This window comes from Conger conger, chromosome 19, assembly GCF_963514075.1.
Source record: "Conger conger chromosome 19, fConCon1.1, whole genome shotgun sequence".
NCBI classification, from domain to species: Eukaryota; Metazoa; Chordata; class Actinopteri; order Anguilliformes; family Congridae; genus Conger; species Conger conger.
The window spans coordinates 2,909,931-2,924,323 of NC_083778.1; the positions used below are offsets into that span (position 1 = coordinate 2,909,931).

The 14,393-nt window shown below is 43.6% G+C and overlaps 1 protein-coding gene across 1 annotated transcript; it reads right to left on the minus strand.

Annotated features, from left to right (window-relative positions):
- Positions 1 to 468: 468 nt before the first annotated feature.
- On the minus strand, positions 469 to 10,572 carry LOC133119281 (endosome/lysosome-associated apoptosis and autophagy regulator family member 2-like). Its single transcript, XM_061229809.1, has 3 exons — positions 10,330 to 10,572; positions 604 to 712; positions 469 to 506 (listed from the first exon to the last, which is right to left on the minus strand). Exons 1-3 carry the CDS (start codon positions 10,474 to 10,476, stop codon positions 469 to 471), a joined length of 294 nt encoding a protein of 97 aa, XP_061085793.1. The 5' UTR covers positions 10,477 to 10,572.
- Between the last annotated feature and the right edge of the window lie 3,821 nt (positions 10,573 to 14,393).

A 14,393-nucleotide genomic window follows, 5' to 3' on the forward strand; every position in this document is an offset into this window, starting at 1 on the left:
TTACCCTGGCTGTGAGAATGCTGTACCCAGCAAAGCGCTAACGCTCATGCTAACACCTGCTTACCCTGGCTATGAGAATGCTGTACCCAGCAAAGCGCTAACGCTCATGCTAACACCTGCTTACCCTGGCTATGAGAATGCTGTACCCAGCAAAGCGCTAACGTTCACGCTAACGCCTGCTTACCCTGGCTGTGAGAATGCTGTACCCAGCAAAGCGCTAATGCTCATGCTAACACCTGCTTACACTGGCTGTGAGATAACGCTGAACCCAGCAAAGCGCTAACGCTCATGCTAACACCTGCTTACCCTGGCTATGAGAATGCTGTACCCAGCAAAGCGCTAACGTTCACGCTAACGCCTGCTTACCCTGGCTGTGAGAATGCTGTACCCAGCAAAGCGCTAATGCTCATGCTAACACCTGCTTACACTGGCTGTGAGATAACGCTGAAAGCAGCAAAGCGCTAACGCTCACGCTAACACCTGCTTCCCCTGGCTGTGAGAGGGTGCTGGGGGACGGGGGGACAGGGGGACGGGGGGACGGGGGGACGGGGGGGACAGGGGGACGGGGGGACCGGGGGGTTCTGTACTCACTGCAGTCGGTACCGCTCACTGGGTCGGGCAGGCCCGTGCAGGAGCCCAGCCGCTGGGGGATGGCCACCCGCCATCTTGAGCCAGTGCTGTCGCACTCCGTGTACTCAAAGTAGTAGTCTGTCTGCGGGACACAAACGGAACAGTCCTGGGCTACGGCACAACACATCAGCTCCAAAAACACGTTCTGCAGAACCGCCCGACACCCAGAGCTGGCCTCCAGTCACTGAAGGCTCTGTCGCTCTTGTGTCAAAGCTAAAACAGCGTATTCAGAAAGTGTACACGGAGGTGTGACTGAGCACAAAGTACAAAGTGACCAAGTACAGTCTCAGTGGACGTTCTGTACTGTAATATAGTACCAGAAGGACATCCGCTGTGACGGCTTGGAAGACACTAAAAGGAGAAGGAGTATTTAGTGTCTTCATGATGCAGTTTCCCCCTACATCTGAACACACACGCGCGGTTTCTCAGTCAGAGTGCTCCCTGGATCTGGCTGTCCAGCTGAACAGTGCTGTGTCCAGCCACGTTGCGTGTCAGAAACACCGTGCCTTGTTCGGGCACGTTTCGTTGGGTGTCGCCGATGCGATCCGTGAAATGTCTCCCCTGATTGGCCGACTGACAGCACCAATCCCTGATTTCAGGCACCAGATGTTCCGTACATCGAGTCTGACTGACGCCATCGTAAGTCTTTGGCCTCTGTGAACAGTCTGCTCATGCTCCTGCGCCAAACCAAAGTTCCTTCTTCATGGAGAACTGAGCAAAAGAACAACTAAATATGAATTATTCATGCGACTGGGACATGTATAACAGCACTGTGTTGGGAGGCAGCATTTGGAGCAAATAATTCAAACAACGCTTGCAAGCAACCTGTACAGCCAGGGACGCAGACAGGGAGAGACACGGGGACACTCTGTCCCAGGCCCTGGCCCTCAGGGAGGCCCAGCATATGGAGTGACCCTATTTTTAATTAGTTACCAAATATATTGGGGGAGCCCTCCAAATATATTTTGTCCCGGGCCTGAGAATTCTTAGCTGCACACTGCGTTTAGCACCACTGTTTGTATTGCATTTGGTAGCAATTTTACAACATATGGAACATTGTCACATGGCCTGAATAACCACCCTGCTGAGAGAACTGCTCAAGCCAGGTTTTGAAACAGCTGATTGATGTTCAGACCAGCTCTCAGCTCAGAAAAGCGACCTGCACTAGCTGGTTGACCAGCTCATACCCAGCTAGACCGGCTTTATGACCAGCTCATACCCAGCTAGACCAGCTTTATGACCAGCTCATGCCCAGCTAGACCAGCTTTATGACCAGCTCATACCCAGCTAGACCACCTTCATGACCAGCTCATACCCAGCTAGATCAGCTTTATGACCAGCTCATACCCAACTAGATCAGCTTTATGACCAGCTCATACCCAGCTAGACCAGCTTTATGACCAGCTCATACCCAGCTAGACCACCTTCATGACCAGCTCATACCCAGCTAGACCAGCTTCATGACCAGCTCATACCCAGCTAGACCAGCTTCATGACTAGCTCATACCCAGCTAGACCAGCTTTATGACCAGCTCATACCCAGCTAGACCACCTTTATGATCAGCTCATACCCAGCTAGACCAGCTTTATGACCAGCTCATACCCAGCTAGACCGGCTTTATGACCAGCTCATACCCAGCTAGACCAGCTTTATGACCAGCTCATGCCCAGCTAGACCAGCTTTATGACCAGCTCATACCCAGCTAGACCACCTTCATGACCAGCTCATACCCAGCTAGATCAGCTTTATGACCAGCTCATACCCAACTAGATCAGCTTTATGACCAGCTCATATCCAGCTAGATCAGCTTTATGACCAGCTCATACCCAGCTAGACCACCTTCATGACCAGCTCATACCCAGCTAGACCAGCTTCATGACCAGCTCATACCCAGCTAGACCAGCTTCATGACCAGCTCATACCCAGCTAGACCAGCTTTATGACCAGCTCATACCCAGCTAGACCACCTTTATGATCAGCTCATACCCAGCTAGACCAGCTTTATGACCAGCTCATACCCAGCTAGACCAGCTTTATGACCAGCTCATACCCAGCTAGACCAGCTTTATGACCAGCTCATACCCAGCTAGACCAGCTTTATGACCAGCTCATACCCAGCTAGACCAGCTTATGACCAGCTCATACCCAGCTAGACCAGCTTTATGATTAGCTTGAAAATTGAGTTGGTCACGCTGGTCATAAAGCTGGCATAGCTGAATTTTGCAGCAGGGCAGACAACCAGAGACATGTAGAGACAACCAGAGACAACCAGAGACATGCAGAGACATGCCGAAAAAGCAGATATTGATGTTGGTGTCAGATTCTTAAAATGGCTCAACATGGTTTGACCAGCTCAAGCTAGATTTTGAAACAGCTGCCTGACCAGTTCAGACCAGCCCCACACTCAACGTGGTTTGACCAGCTCAAGCTAGGTTTTCAAACGGTTGGTAGCTGGTTGACCAGTTCATTTCAGCTCCCAGCTTGACATGGTATGATCTGCTCAAGCTGGCTATGTTTTGAAACAGCTGGTAGCTAGGATGGATTTCATACCAGGGTTTACATGTCAGAGGATAGTCAATGGGCTTTTGTGAACAAAATTTTAGTTTCCAGCCATTCGCAGTCATGCCTACGATGATCGCACCTGCTGCCCAGGTCAATGAGTGGAAAGTATTACGCCGTTAAATGCTTCTACATTTACATATAGTTAGCGTGTTTGTTTTCCTTGAGTCAGGTTACCGTGGCGCATATCACTCCACAATGGGGTTTTTCCACTGGGTTTAACTGAAGGACAGGAATCCATTTTGTTTCTAGACACGGCGTGAAAAACAACATTCTCCACCTGCCTTGACTGCATTATGAGGCAGGAGGGTAGGTGAACTTCCCTCAGGGGGAAATAGGTAACGTAACAGCCAGCCCACCTGCCAGGCTTCCTTAATGTAGTCTGACCTCAGTGCCTAATTATGATCATTATCATCATCATCATCATCGACTTTCTGAATAGTTCTTTGGAAACCGCTTACATAGTGAGGTTCCAGAAAATAAAGTGGTTCCATCCGTGATCGCTGAACCAATAATCTACCGCGGCGCACCCTTCATCAGTCAGAAAGTTGTCGTCTCAGTTTTTTTGCCGCATTTTCAAATAGATCAGATGTCCCAATGAGCACACTGCTCCGCACGGTTCAAGTGGAAATAATCAAATTTCGCTTAAAATAGTTGCCGCTTCCAGCAAGGTTTTGTGTCAGCTGGGTTTTGCTATAGCCAGTTTATTCTACATTTCAGACTGGGGCACAGCGATATGTAACCTACTTTGCAAGTAAAGTAAAGCCTCAAAGTTCACATATCTGTAGTTATAAATAAATTGCCACTCACAGTACAGCACATTTATAAACCTTTAGATCACTTTCAGAGATCTAGTTTTAACTTCAGACAATTGCCTGCTGAGGTGAGAGCAGTTACACATTGCTTTGTTTACTGAAAATGACAGCCTATAATTGAACAAAAATACCCAATCTAAAATTAGTCCCAGCAACGCAGTAAAATGTGTTACTCAGTGTTACTCAACTCATACAGTGTACGTATGGTCTCAACTGGAATCAAATAGTAATAATAATAATAAGAGGTAATAATAACTTATATAACTTATAATAATAACAATAATAACTTGTTGTTCAGCTGATGCTTTTATCCAAAGTGACACACAGTTAAATGGTAAATGGTTGGCATTTATATACTGCCTTTATCCAAAGTGCTGTACAATTGATGATTCTCATTCACCCGTTCATACACACACGATTAGCTGCAATGCAAGGTACCGACCAGCTCGTCAGGAGCATTTGGGGGTTAGGTGTCTTGCTCAAGGACACTTCGACACACCCAGGGCGGGATCAAATTGGCAACCCTCCGACTGCCAGACGACTGCTCTTACGTCCAGAGCCGATGTCGTCTCAGTCACCCCAGTTGATTAGACTCACCAAATACATAAATTCCTTGCCAGCAGAATGCGACAGCAAACACAGTGACCCGTGTTTGAGGTTCATTTCTGCAGACGCATATAAAAATAAATATGTTTTTTTCTCAAGAAAGCACAACACTCTCAGACACTGCACATATTGTGCATACAGATTAATGAGAACTCTTTTCTGTGTACGCACAATCTCTGGACTCCCTGCAAAGCAACATATTACATTACGTGGCATTTAGCAGACGCTCTTATCCAGAGCGACGTACAACAAAGTGCAAATCAAACACAAGAACAAGTGCAAAGTGGACCTGACATATACTTCCACCATTTTGATTGTAGCTTATAAATATATAGTTTGGAAGGTACAGTACTGTGTAGAGGACTTAAGCACCCTAGACTTTATTATACTGTATATATATATATATATATATATATATATATATATATATATATATATATATATATATAAAATAAATATGTTTATTTCTTTGTGTTTGTTAGTATAATATAACACATTTGAGATTTCTAAACATTCATTTTCCAAAAGATTACTGATTACTAATTTTTTTTTTACACAAATACTTGATCAAGGCTGTCTGAGATCAGAAGCAAGGAGCCAACCGGAGTCTGCAGAAGAACTGTGGCAAGTTCTCCAACAGGCTTGGAACAGCCTCCCTGCCGATTGTCTTAGCCAACGCTGTCCTGCAGTTCTATATCTCAGAGAAGTTATGCAGTTTTAATGCCGAAGGGTGGTCACAAAAAATATTGATTTGATTCAGTTTTTAACTATTCTGCCAAATTACTAAAATGTAATGTAAAATGTATAGTGTGTTCATTTAGGACCTTTCATTGAATTATTTTTTAAAGAATTTTACTGTATAGAATGTAATACAGGTGCCTGAGACTTTTGCACAGAACTGTATTTTGCAACATAAGTGATTTCACTGTATTTTTGCCCCACTGTAAAATCCAGTTATGCCACTTAAAAAAATTTAGCTGGTCTAGCTGGTTTGGAGCTGGTCAACCAGCATGGTCAAGCTGGTCATAACGCTGGTCTAGCTGGGTATGAGCTAATGCTGGTAGCTGGTCAACCTGTTCCAAGCGGTTTCAAAACATAGCTTGAGCTGGTCAAACCATGTCAAGCTGGGACATGCAGTTTTTTTTCAGCAGGGTGCCCATCCCTGCTCAGTGTATTGGTAATAGAGACCCCATATAGGGATCCCGGCTCTGTTTCAATAGGAAGTACAGGCACACACTAGAGCAGCTGGCTGGTCTGACGCTGTGTTGCTAATGAATGACGGGGAACTCCCATGGCGGAAGGCTGCCAGTTTGCCTCGAGGCTGTGCGGCTCGCCCACTGCGACCCACAATCCCTTACACAAACACACAGAGGACGCGGGCCGCAGGGGGCTCCTGATGTGACAATGAGGAAATGTGAAAATACACTAATGTAGGGTGGCCATTTTGCCCGAGGCCGCAAGCGCAATATTATTAAATATTATTATTGTTAAAGAATATTATTATTGTTAAGGAACGGTCTTGGTGCCTTCAATTTCACTTCCAGAATATGTTGCGTATATGTCACAGTGTGAACATGGAGTGAGCACAATACTGGGTAGAGGTTAATGTCTTTAATGTGGCTTAGTGAACTAATTGTGTCTCTTGGCAACTGTACGAAAGCCACCTCAAACCTCAAACCCATCTCCGTTACCAACCACACGTGAAGAAATATTCAAGACCTCAAACCTCAAACCCATCTCCATTACCAACCACACAGGAAGAAATATTCAAGACCTCAAACCTCAAACCCATCTCCATTACCAACCACACGTGAAGAAATATTCAAAACCTCAAACCTCAAACCCATCTCCGTTACCAACCACACAGGAAGAAATATTCAAGACCTCAAACCTCAAACCCATCTCCGTTACCAACCACACAGGAAGAAATATTCAAGACCTCAAACCTCAAACCCATCTCCGTTACCAACCACACAGGAAGAAATATTCAAGACCTCAAACCTCAAACCCATCTCCGTTACCAACCACACAGGAAGAAATATTCAAGACCTCAAACCTCAAACCCATCTCCATTACCAACCACACATGAAGAAATATTCAAAACCTCAAACCCATTCAATATTCCACATTCAAAACATTTGCCCCACTAAGTAGCATTTTAGCCTAAAGGCCTTCGTTTGAGACGTTCAGCGAGTGTGCTAACCTTCTCCTGAATTACTCACAAACACAAAATGGGAGCCAAAACGAGGAGATGCAAATAACCATGTAGAATTCCCATGACCAAGAAAAAAAACTACGGAGATTACCCAAAGACACTAATTATCACCACGTGGTGATAATTACAGTGCCGAGTGTGAGAGAGAAGAGCAAAGGAACCTAATTCTGACACAGAATAACACGCCTGTCAGGGAAATACTCACCTGCCCTGGGGGAAAAAACCTAAATGGCGCGTCTGCAGAGATAAGATTGGGCCTGAGCAACGGGCTTTGTTATGATAACTACCTCTGAGATTCAGAGTGGGCAGGTACACATCCTCCTCATTTATATTCAGGACCGAGACAAAGACTCCGTCGAGCACTAACCGTCAGTGTCGTTTCAGCCTCTGAGACACTGGCAGACATTTATATATTTACTTATTGACCTTTGCTTTACAATAAGCAGGACATTTGTGTTAAAACATTGTCACAAGACCCATTGTCACTTCCTATCATTGAAAAAGGCTCGCTTACACGTTGACTCACCATCTGCCTGTGTATATACAGCTGATGGATGGACACTGTGTACCAGAACATTGTACAGCTGTACGATAATTCAAGCTCATTGGTTAAAATCTGGTTCTAATTACAGCACAGCCAATGGCGTGGGGGCCAGTGCGTTCACAGAGGGGGTTTGTTCCCGCGGTTCCTCTCTTGACCATTCCGAGTCCGAAATCACTGATTGTACCTTTAACCGGGCGAGACCCTTGAGGTTAAAAATCTATTTCGCGAGGTTGACCAGGGAAGAAGGTCAGCAGGACTGAACAAAGAAGCATGCGCTATTACAATTACCATTACAACAGTACAACATTTCATCACAACGATTCAAAATCCAAGTTAAAGTACAGTGGTCGCATATATGGCACTCAATCAGAGCATTGAACTCAGGAAGAGAGACCGTCTCTCCTAGTCTAGGGGTTCTTTGCAATGCATTCCAGGACAAAGGTGCATTATGGGAAAAGGCCAATTTCCCCAAATTATTGCAATAAAAAGATGTTGAAACTTTGTAGCCATAAATATGAAGCACCTGTGTGAAGCATCTCATTTCAAGCCTAACGAACAGGAAGTGAGAGTTGAGCACCTGTATGGGTTTACTTGCATGTTTACTATCTAATCCTTCCAAATGAGAAAAATCGAGATGGAAAAAAAAGGTTTTTAAGAGATGTCAAACATTGAACGGGTTCAAATTGACCCCAAACATGGTATGAATGTTAAAACATGAGTTAAATTTTAGCTGAATATTCATTATAGTTTAATACAAGAACACAGTTGCAAAAATGCATACATTTGACATACTGTGTTTGATTCTGCCTGTTCTGTGTATTTTTCTTTCCCCCAAAAGCAGTACTAAGCAGGGACCCGTCTTCGTTAGTGCACCCAAAACCCAAAACAGCAACAACAACAAAGACATGGTGTGCGGTAAGGCATTCAACAGCAAGCCATTGTTGATGCAAGTGTGTGTGTGTGTGTGTGTGTGTGTGTGTGTGAGTGAGTGTGTGTGAGTGTGTGTGTGTGTATGTGAGTGTGTGTGTGGGGGGGGGGGAGCGTGTGTGTGTGTGAGTGTGTGTGAGTGAGTGTGTGTGTGTGTGAGTGTGTGTGTGTGTGTGGGGGGGGGGGGGAGCGTGTGTGTGTGTCTGAGTGTGTGTGAGTGTGTGTGTGGGGGGGAGAGCGTGTGTGTGTGTGAGTGTGTGTGTGTGTGAGTGAGTGTGTGTGTGAGTGTGTGTGTGAGTGTGAGTGTCTGTGTGAGTGTGTGTGTGTGAGTGTGTGTGTGTGTGTGTGTGTGTGTGTGTGTGTGTGAATGTGTGTGTGTGTGTGTGTGTGTGTGTGTGTGAGTGCGTGTTTGTGTGTGTGAGTGTGTGTGTGTGAGTGTGTGTGCATGAGTGAGTGTGTGTGAGTGTGAGTGTGTGTGAGTGTGAGTGTGTGTGTGAGTGTGTGAGTGTGTGAGTGTGTGTGTGTGTGAGTGTGTGTGTGTGTGAGTGTGCGTGTGCATGTGCATGAGTGTGTGTGTGTGTCTGTGTGTGAGTGTGCGTGTGCGTGTGCGAGTGTGTGTATGTGTGTGTGTGTGTGTGTGTGTGTGTAGAGAACTCACTGGGGGTTAGCAGTGCGTGCGGCGCCATGGCAACCGCAGCAACATGTCTGCTGTTCAGAGAACACCTGCCAGTGTAGTGGGCCTCTGCCACGGCACGGTTTGTTTGTGCGTAAAGGGAGGCCCACGGGCCAATATTGACACGTGGCAGGCTGCGAGATATATGCACAATGGCATCGTGGGCAAATTAGCTTGACCAATACAATGACTCAATACCACTGCGGACAATAGGGGTTAAAACGTTTTCTTTCGCACAGCATTGTGTTGGAAACGTCAACTGGTAATGTTCAGAGGGGTTATCAAAGGGCATCCCCTGCCCTGGACGCCACGGAATTGAGAGAGGGGAACCCCCCCTAAAAACAAATAAGAGAAAAAAAAACTCGAGTCATCTGCGGATAGAATATCTGTCACGATCTTAACGCTTCAATTGCCCCTTCTTTTTTTTTTGTAACTGGTTGGTTGTCGGCTTTCTGCTTCGGTATATTTCAGTCGTAGGCTACATATAAGTCACACTTTCAAAAGAGCAGCTATTAAAAATTGTTCTGTGCAACAACACATTCGCACATTCGACACTCCATTCGAGACAAAGTATACCACAAATACATTTCCAAATGTACTTTAAAACATACTGATGGTCATCCTAAGGGAGAAGTAACAGTTTGATGGAAATCCATTGTTGCTAACCAAAACTGTTATTCTACTTTGATCATCGTGTGCATTGTAGCCTAATCAATATTACACGATATTCATACATGGAAAAGCAGATATAGGTTACTGAAAACTACTGCGGTCGATTCATCATACCTATCATAAATATAAAACGGCGTCATATCATCAATATCAGTCAGACTAGCCGTGTTTCTATTGTGAAAGTAAATACAGTGTCCTGATACACAAGAAAAACGGTCAATGACTGGTCTAACGATGTATTTACACGGTTTGTTGGTACCAGTGTTTCTGGTCAAGTGTGACTCACACAGTATTCTTGAAAGGCATCATTACGCCATCGAGGTAGCCGCTAGCCACTATAGCCTACCGAATAAAATAGTGTTAACTTGTATCTTCTCATTCGTAGTGTAGCTAGTAGCCTAGTGATATTATACTAGGCTATAGGAATAGGATACCAGTATGTTACGCAATAGTCTACTAACCGTGATACAGAATACAGTAGGCTATGATGCAGTACGAAATATTAAAGCAGGATGTTTATTATTTGTGGAACTAAACCTTTGTAATATTATGTTATAATGGTTGCATTTTCTAGTCGCTCACTAGCGTAACATGGCATAAGTGGCATTTTAACAACCCGGCCGGATATAATACTAGAAATAATAACAGCGGTGATTAATAGTAAATGCAAGCGTTATGTAGGCTTACCTCTTGACACTGGGGCAGGTCTTTGGCCACGGCTGTCCATTGAGACGAGCAGAGAATGACGAGACCGCTTCGAATCAAGAATGAACAAGGCATTAAATAAATCACTGCGAAAACACCGCGGCCGATCGGGTGTTTTTTCCCTTCCATTGCATTTAAAACGATCTACAAGCCCATCAGACAGCCACGTATGCTTCTGTGACGGTGATTATTCTATGCCTATAATAAAGGCTTCTCCTCGGCGCGAGGCTAAGCTGCGGCTTTATAGCCTGCGTTCAGATCCACCAGATTTTGACAGGCAGTGGCGTGACGTCATTCAGTCTGCTCAGGCAAGTGCGACCAAATGAGAGCGCGCGTTTGCATTTCCTTTAGGAGCACTTGGATGGTTTACGCAGGATTACAATAAATGACGCGACAAGCATTGGAATTAACTGTTACAACTACAACTGACAGTTAAAATGCCGTAAGGGTATTGGCCGTCTTTAATACTTATGCACATACACTTAACACAATAGCAGAAAAGCACATACAAGGAAAAATGTTGCACTAGGTGTTCTGCGAGTCACTTCATGTACGTGGTAACATATCCATGCATGTTCAGTTCGTGCACCACTTTGTGTTATTATATGGATACGCAAAACAACACTGATGCTTTTAAAAGATTAGGAGCAAAATGTAACTACATCACAGCCTGCGTATTATAAAAATAATAATAATAAACCATAGAGAAATATATGGAAGAAAATGGCTTATAGAAAGTCAGAGAGTATTTATTCTGAATGAAAGGCAGGAGTTGCATTGGAGCCCAGGTGTCCAACTCTAATCCTGGAGGCCACAATCTCTGCTGGGTATTCATGCATTGTGGCTGAAAGGTACACATGTCGCTGTGGTGGTCTACATGGACATAAAACTGTACCCCCAGGCCAGCAATCTATAATTTGTATCTTTCTTGCTGGGACAAAAAAACCTACTCATTTGTACCCAAAGAGAACATTAATGTACTTTCCTGGGACATTTGGGAAATTTGATGCTTGAAGAACAAAAATGTACCTCCACTGCCACTTCTATTTCTGAGAGTGTTGATTGGCTAAATAATCCATTCACCTTGTCCCGAAGGCCTTAATTGGCAGCTGATTCAAAGGAAACCAGAAAGATACAAACACTGTGAACCCTACATTCACTGTGAATGTAGTTTGACCACCCATAGGACTGAGGAGGTTCTTTGACCAATTTATGGTGTGTGCTCTAGTACCAATATGCACATCATTACCGTACTGCGCGCTTCAAATATGAACTGAAATTGCCCGCGTTCCCCTACATTTTAGAATGTTGCTGCGATGTTGGGATAGTGAGACAAGCACCCCGAAGTACACTTCACCCTTCTGTGCATTCGCCGCAAACCTGTTTGGTAGGGCAATCCATAAAAGAAGAGACTGAAAAGGTTGTTAGGGAAAACGGGGAGGGCTGTCTTCGATTACCTCAGCGATGCAGATAGCCCGGGCTCTAGACTGCTGTGATTAGCGGGCAGTCACAGATTTTAGGGGAGAACATTGTATGGAGAGCACAGCGTGTTTCGGCTCTGCGGTCCAGCTCACTGGATTTGAAATGAATATGAGGTTACAGTGCAAACTGTTAGCTCTGATTTGAGGGCATTTAAATTCATATTGTGTGATCTGTGTTGTTATTAATGCAATGACTCCACCCCCTTTGTCCAGTTATAATATTGGTCTAACAATTTTACCTTTATGCCAATTCTATCTGATTTCTACTCCATGGAAATAGTTACTCATGACAGGCTACTGGAAAATGTAGTTAACGCTGCCCAACGCTAGGTAGCCCATAGGCTCCAACGCACAAAAACAATAGTTGGGTGGTGGTTGCAATACTATTAAGTAGACTTAGATTGCCTTAAAGAATCATTACATTTACTTGTAAATATATAAACATATACAAACTATGCACAGTGATATACACGCAATTAATTATCCTATATGTCATGTCTTCATATATATATATATATATATATATATATATATATATATATATATATATATATATCCATCCATCCATCCATTATCTGAACCCGCTTATCCTGATCAGGGTCGCAGGGGGGCTGGAGCCTATCCCAGCATACATTGGGCGAAAGGCAGGAATACACCCTGGACAGGTCGCCAGTCCATCACAGGGCACACGCACCATTCACTCACACACTCATGCCTACGGGCAATTTAGACTCTCCAATCGGCCTAACGTGCATGTCTTTGGACTGTGGGAGGAAACCGGAGTACCTGGAGGAATATATATATATCTATATATATATATATATATATATATATATATATATATATATCCTATATGTCCTATATATAGATATATATATATATATTATGATTGAGGGATACAGAGATACAGAGAAGAGGAAGCGGGGGGGGGGGGGGCACATGGCAATAAGGTACATTATGGCTCAGGTTAAAAGGAAAACAAGGAAGTATGAAAAGGAATTAAATAGAATGTTGACAGAGACCTGATTTAAGTTTATTTTTGAGGTAAATAGGGGTAGGACCAGATAAGCAGAGGCTTCATTCCTACTCCTTTTTGAACAAATACTATTATTTTCATTGTAATTATGATTAATATTGTACATTATTATGTTTTTTTACCTTTTTGTTTTAAGATGTTTTTAATGTATTGTGTATTGTACTTATTATTTTCAAAATGTTTTTATGTTAATGTTCGAAATAAAGAAACATTCATTCATTCATTCATTCAATTTAGGGTTGGGTTGTCAATGACAAACTGACCCACTGATCAACTTTGCCCCCTTGTGGTTGAGTCGTCGATGTCTCAAATGATTGTTGTGTTCATATTTATTTTATACAATAAATATTTTATACAAAAAACAGTTTAATAATAAACTGTTAAAAAGACTCTCCTCTAGTGAGAACGGCAGTTTGGATTCTTATCAGCCAGAAGTTAGATGCTTGGAACTAGAAGCGCTGAACACGTGTATCCTTTTCCCACTTCCGCTGGTTGAGTGCAGTGATTCGTGCACCTTCGAAGGTCTTTTTAAAAGGTAGAACTACTCCGAAAACAACGTCTCTCGTTTCTAAAAAAAATTTCCGGCACGTGTATTTCAAATACAAGATAGGCTACATGTAAATACGACAGCTTCACTTTGAAGGAGGTAGGCTACTGACAGCTTTAGGCTTCAAGTCTTTATGCTAAGCGAACAGGATATGCTAACATGAAAATTGAGCCAGTGAATGCACTAACGTCCTCAGGGTGGTTCTAATAAATGTTCTAATAAATGGGGGCGACATGGCTCAGGCAGTAAGAGAGTCGTCGGAGGGTTGCCGGTTCGCCGTCAGTGTGCGAGTGTGTGTATGAATGGGCGAATGGAGAAGCATCAATTGTACAGCGCTTTGGATAAAGGCGCTATATAAATGCCTGCCATTTACCATTTAAATGTATGTATTCTACAATTTATACAAAGTACAAGTTACTTATAATATCCACTGTTCCGTCCAATCTTAGATTAATTGGTTTCTCAGATAAAGCACTGTTTGTGTTCTTAAAGAGATCTCGCTCACTCTGTGTTCATCTTAGATTAACTAAAATGCAAATATCTAGAAACCCCAGAACGTCACCCCGTTCTACACCTCTGCCTGTAGTTACTTACACAGCCTCACGGGGGTGCCGTTACACCATAAAACATAATTTCGCTGAAAGCATGGCTTTCTGATCTCGGTTGATTTCAGATCAGTCTCCTGATTAAAGTTTTGGATAACGAGCGTTTAAGTCTCATAATGCTGCGCTTACACAGATTAACGGCGCAGTGACTACGCTCATATGCTTCCAGCATTTTGGAATTCACGCATATCAGATGTAGGTCCATCGATTAATGCAGCCATTCAAAAAGAAAAGATTTGCAGTAGCCCATTGCTGAAAATGCATTTGTTGTCTCGGAACTCATCCCTCAATTTCTTATGCAAAACATTCTATGTCGGACATTGTGGCATTGAGAGTAGATGATCCAACAAGAGACATTAAGAAGCACTGAAGAAGAG

Excerpts from the sequence above, each read along its gene's own strand:
- LOC133119281 (XM_061229809.1), bottom strand. The coding sequence starts at position 10,476 with ATGGAAGGGAAAAAACACCCGATCGGCCGCGGTGTTTTCGCAGTGATT. Across the intron at positions 713-10,329 it reads ACCTGCCCCAGTGTCAAGAG|ACAGACTACTACTTTGAGTA; the intron begins GTAAGCCTACAT and ends TGTGTCCCGCAG. Across the intron at positions 507-603 it reads CCTGCCCGACCCAGTGAGCG|CACCCTCTCACAGCCAGGGG; the intron begins GTACCGACTGCA and ends CCCGTCCCCCAG.